At 40.4% G+C, this 5,606-nt stretch overlaps 1 protein-coding gene across 2 annotated transcripts; it reads right to left on the minus strand.

Annotated features, from left to right (window-relative positions):
• Window positions 1–804: 804 nt before the first annotated feature.
• On the minus strand, window positions 805–5,329 carry LOC126632579 (putative disease resistance protein RGA3). Of its 2 annotated transcripts, none has more exons than XR_007626743.1 (2): window positions 1,310–5,329; window positions 805–1,157 (listed from the first exon to the last, which is right to left on the minus strand). XR_007626743.1 is itself a non-coding variant. In XM_050303005.1 (2 exons), exon 1 carries the CDS (start codon window positions 4,994–4,996, stop codon window positions 1,430–1,432), a length of 3,567 nt encoding a protein of 1,188 aa, XP_050158962.1. In that variant the 5' UTR covers window positions 4,997–5,329; the 3' UTR covers window positions 805–1,157; window positions 1,406–1,429. The 2 variants fall into 2 exon arrangements, 1 of the variants encoding a protein (XP_050158962.1); XM_050303005.1 differs by having other exon boundaries at window positions 1,406–5,329.
• Window positions 5,330–5,606: the final 277 nt, after the last annotated feature.

The raw sequence follows: 5,606 nt of genomic DNA on the forward strand, positions 1-5,606 counted from the left end.
ATCTAGGATGGTTTCAGCTTTCTGGATGCAAATCTGGCTTGAGAGCAGAGTTTGTATGTTGTTTGGTTGAGTGTCCTTGTCTTTTATGTCTCTTCCTCATTTTCTAAGCGATTTGGCCCGACTGTCTGGTCTTTGTTCTTGGCCGAGGGCTTTTAGGGGCAGTGAGTCATCACGTAATTACACCTTTATGCTCTCAGAAAGTGTTTTTTGGTTGGTAGTGAGCTGGTCTTTGTCACTTGTCACTTCAACCATAGACACATGGCCTATACCTTGGCTAAGAAGGCTTTAGTTTGACTATGGGCTTCATAGTTGGGCTTCAGGCGAGTTTATCTCATTTTGGTGTCTTTGGGCCTCCCTACTGTTAAGCCTAATATTCAAATATTAACTGAAACACCAATACTAAAGATGAAAGACCTTGACATTGATTCAAACCTACATTGTGATTGTTGGATGTTGAGAATCAATCCTACATTGATGAGAGGAGAAACCATACATGTGCTTATAAGTAAATTGGGCTACTCCTCGTTTTGTCAATTGATTTTATGGTGAAATCTTAGCTTTCTTCAATTGATCTGACAATTTCCCTCTGGCTACCCTTCAACTAAATTGAACTTGTGTAGATCGATTCCATTTCCAAATCTCATTAGGGTTAGGCCATTACAATGTGCATATCTCTGAGCCTTGTTTTTCTTTAACTGGTAATGTACTGTCTGCTGCTAGATATGGAAGCAGCTGCAGGCATTGTTTTGTCCCCGGCTTAATATCACTTGTCATTTCGCCAAATCATTGTGACTTTGTGAGTCATATGAAAAATAAATAAAGTATGTATTCGATTAGTTTTATTTAGTCATTGAAGATAAATACTAATAAGCAAGTACCTAATAAATCATAATTAACAAGTGCAACAAGCAAACTCTAGCTATGATCATTTGACAACAAGCAAACTACAGCTTTTTTTTCTTAGTGTAAGCACAGTCAGGAGCGGCTTATACTCAAAACTCGCTTGCATGTTGCATAGAGTTGCTCAAAGCGAGTCTGGATAGCAATCTTCAAACTAAAAAGTTTATGAGATCAACAGTACGCTTCACATACGTTGTATAGTGGATAGCTGTGAGCTCTTCAATACGTGCAGCCTCTTCACCGTGTATACAAACATGCTGCAGTTATCAATACAATGAAATTAGAACCACGGTAAATCATGAGCAGGTGATCAATTAATTCAGTTTACACACATCCTTCTAATTAATTACTCTTGCTTTTGTTAATTAGTGAATGATTTTGTGTTTTTAAGAAAATAAGCAGTGTTTACTTATCATCCCATCGGAAACAAGTACACAAGGAGGCTAGGCATGGCTTAGCATAATGATGAAAGCTTGTTGACGACAATGAAATGAAAGTTGCTCACTGAGAATATGTTTGAAAGAAGAGATCAGCTGCCAGATGTGCTCGCTTCACCGGACTGCCTGGCCTGAGGTGGTCCGATGTACTTATGCGGGATGTGGGCTATCTTCAACCAATGCTCACCATTACCTTGTCTACATCTTTCCTCAAGCTCCGGGCATTCTTGAATAGAGAGGTGTTGGAGTTTAGTGAGAATCTTGAAACCTGGTGGCAATTGTTGTAAACCGGGGCAATCAAATATCGTCAAGGACCTAAGAGAATCAAGACCCTCAAACCATTCTGGCAAAGCTGTTAGATTGAGGCAGCTACCAATTTTGAGACAGTGCAGTGTTCTCACATGTTGTAACCCTTCTGGCAGAGAATCAAACCAAGGACAGCTCAATAGGATCAAACTTCGAAGGGAGGAGAGGTGTTGAACACCTTCTGGAAAAGAACCAAGATTTGGACAGAACATAATCGTCAAGTGCTCAAGCAACGTGAGCCGTTCCAAACTCGACGACAGAGAAGTTAGGTTACTGCAGTTTTCAATGGACAATGTTCGAAGGGAATTCAAACCTCCAATCCAACCATCCGGCATGGATATTATACTGTGACAGTTACTAATCTCTAGTGACTCCAGCGCTTTGAGGTTTTGTAAAGTCTGAGGCAGAGAGGAGAGCTCTTCGCAACATCGAATGGTCAATGATTTCAGAGCAGTAAGGTTTCGGATCTGCAAAGGAAGTGAACGAAGTTTGGGGCACGACAAGATCTTCAAAGAAGACAGACAAGCTGATGCAGTGAGCCCTTCTGGGAGAGTGAGTAGGCCTGGAATGTTCTCTAGAACAAGCACAGAAAGCAGACCTAAATTTGCTACGGACGTCAGCATTGGATTACAGTCTTGCAGCTTTAGATGTTGAAGGGATTGAGGAGATGGGATATGTGCTAGCTTGGGACATCTTTTGACGGTTAATTTCTTCAGGCTTGGGAACGAATTTTCGCTATTTGCACTTGTCCACTCTTCCAAGTTGGGAAAATCACTGAGTGATAGTTTTTCAAGTGATGGAAATCTTATGTCTGCACCGTCACCGTAGAACTCTGTACCAATGCGCCTTACGCCATGCATCCCATGCAGAGAAAGAGTCTTATGCAGCAGCAGATTCCCAAGGGCTGGAAGATGTCCACAATTTTGGCAATTCGCAATTTCAACTGCAACTACATATTCCGGGAGAGCCCAAGCAGCAAATCTAAATCCTGGATAGCCATTTATGAATAGCTTTTTCATATTTTTCGGTGGTTGTAAACTGTCGAGAATTTCTTCGGCATGTTTATACTGCTGTGCTGCAGAGGGTGCAAGTTGTTCCCGTATGCCAAATACCTTTCCGCGTTTAGGTACTATCCCCAGTGATATGTCCACATCTTCCGATCTCGGCTGATACAGTCCCCAGAATAATCCCAATGAATCGAGATTTTTCTTCATCATCAGCCCAGCTGTTTTTGCTTCCGCTGCGTGCCGTACTTTCTCTAAGTGTGTTAGATTCAACTTGTCATAAAGATTTAATTGTTTCAGCTCACTAAGGCGATTATCTCTCCCAGCGACATATAATGGCAATGTCTGAAGTTGATGTAAACTTTCAATACCAGCAGGCATTTGAAATAATTGTTCACATCCAGTTAGATTGAGATGTCTTAGGCAGGTCATTCTTTCCAAGGAAGGCAAATTAAGGAGATTATAGCAACCAATTAGGTTTAAAGTCTGCAATGATACAAGCCCACATACCCTAAGAGGAAGGTTTTCAATAGGCGTGTAAGAGAGGTCAAGATACCTCAAACATATCAAGGCACCCAATGCATCCGGGAAACTAGAAACACCACAGCCACTAAGATCTAGCAAACGCAAATATACAAACCTTGAAAACATCTTCTCCATGCTGCTTGACAAGCCAGAATCTCCTAAGAATAATAGAGTTCGTAAATGTTCCGCTGCATATAGAGCTTCCAATGGGATTGTGATTTCTCCATCTCTGTTTGTATAAACAATAGACGAGTGTCGAATTTGTGATGGATTAATATATGGTGGAAGACCTGTTTCGAGTATCAAAGACTCTTCTCCTGCAACATATCGTGCAAGATCATGAATCACATTGTTCATTCTATATCCGACTACATCATCATTTTCAGAAACCTCTACTTCTTGAAAGAAAGCCATCCACAGTAAATCAGAAAAGTATTCATCACCAATGTCTTCTAGTCGCTTGCTCCCTTGTCCTAGAACGAAGCCTTCTGCCATCCATTGATGAATTAGCTTTTGCTTCTTGAATTCATAATTTTTGGGAAATAATGAGCAGAAGGCAAAGCATTGTCGAAGATATGACGGAAGACGATGATAACTCAACATCAACGCAGGTAAAACTTTTTGTTGGCATACATCTAATTGCCAAAGTTCACTGTTCTGCATAAACAACCAATGTCCTTCCTCTCTTTTAAAGCGCATTACACTTCCCAAGCTTTTTACCGCTAGAGGAAAACCTCCACATTTTTTGACAATCTGCTTCCCAATCAGAACAAGGTGTGGATACTTTTCTTCTCCTCCTCTTCCAAAAGCCCTTTGATTAAACAAAGACAAGCAATCATCAAACGTTAAACCATCCAACTGATACGGAATTGAGCTGTCCATCATCAACGGGATCTTTCTGCTGCGTGTGGTAACAACAATCTTACATCCATCAACTCCCTCTCTAAACAAAGGTGTTAGCTTTTCCCAATCATCCAGATCTTCAGTCCATACATCATCTAACACGAGGAGAAATCTTTTATCGTGCAGCAAATGCCAAATCCGAGTCTGGAGTTCGTCAATCCCGGTAATCTTGCACTTACTCTTTGTTACCGACTCAATAATTCCTTTCATGATCTTGGTGATATTGAAGTCATCAGAAACAAAAATCCACATCCTAACATCAAAGTGTTGCTTTACCCTATTATCATTATATGCCAATTGAGCAAGAGTCGTCTTACCAATTCCTCCATGACCAATTATTGGAATGCAAGCTGCATATCCTCCTTCAACCTGGTTAGCATCAGAAGATATTAACAGCTTGATTAACTTCTCCTTTTCTTCTTTCCTCCCATGTATTTCTGTGTCCTTAACAAAAGAGCTGGTCTCCCTTTTCGCAGACCCTTGATCCACGATACCAGGCAGCAGCTGGGTAGGCTCTCTGATATTGAACATGCGAAATCCCTCGGTTATAGTCATTTCCAACTCCTGGAGCATAATCCTGAGTTTTTCAGGTTTTATAATTCCATCATCTGATATTGAAAGACGAAAAATATGATTCCAGTTTTTCCGAGCAGTAAAGAAGTCAAGAAGGTCCTGAGTATGGCAAACTGCGTTCTTGAGGTCCAACAACCAAAGTCTGGCAGCTCTGTTTGTGAACTGTTGTTCTTCTGCAACTTCAAGAGTAGCTTGAGCTCGCACCAATGCATGCTGCAGGCTCTGGAAGTTGTCGTTGTAACCAAAGAGATCAGAAGCCTTTTGTAGGAGCGGTGACGCCAATCTGTCAAAGAGCACTTGCAAAGCCGGGGATAAAACAATGCTCGCAGCTGCATCCATATCTAGCATGCATGCAACAGACAGTAACTAAACCAGTTAAAGAAAAAAGAAGGCTGAGAGATGAGAATGGTAATGGCTTAAAGGGATTTGGAAGTGGAATGCATCTGCACAAACTGAAGAGCTAAAGGGAAATTCTCAGATCCATAATGTGTGGTTTACTTTGAATGTCAAAGTCTTTCGTCTTTAATCCTACTGGGATTCAATATATCGTTAGCAACTAAGCATGGCATGGTCCCCTATGTGAAAATTACTTAGCAAAAATATCCATATGTAAGTACCGGTTAATGCTAGGGAGACCATCTATTAAACCATATTTTGTAAATTTTGACATGATTGTTGAAGATTGAATTATTACAGTGTTGATTAACGTACTTATTTCATATTGATGACACATCATATGATTTGTATATGTGATCTAAAAAGTTGGTCTATTGATCATTACTCATAAGTAGGCCCAAAAGTCAAAACTAGCATAGAAATATCTGTGTCCAAATAAATGTAAGCAATAATATGTTTGGTAATTAGCACAATAGCTCATTGATCTTATCTAATCACTTTGGCCGGGTTTGGTTTCTAGGATTAGATTGAAATTGATAACCTTGTATTGAAGGAAGAATTG

The sequence above is a fragment of the Malus sylvestris genome, chromosome 8, assembly GCF_916048215.2.
Source record: "Malus sylvestris chromosome 8, drMalSylv7.2, whole genome shotgun sequence".
In the NCBI taxonomy this organism is placed as follows: Eukaryota; Viridiplantae; Streptophyta; class Magnoliopsida; order Rosales; family Rosaceae; genus Malus; species Malus sylvestris.

What these genes read in the sequence shown, in the direction of transcription:
- LOC126632579 (XM_050303005.1), bottom strand. Translation starts at nt 4,996, where the DNA reads ATGCTAGATATGGATGCAGCTGCGAGCATTGTTTTATCCCCGGCTTTG.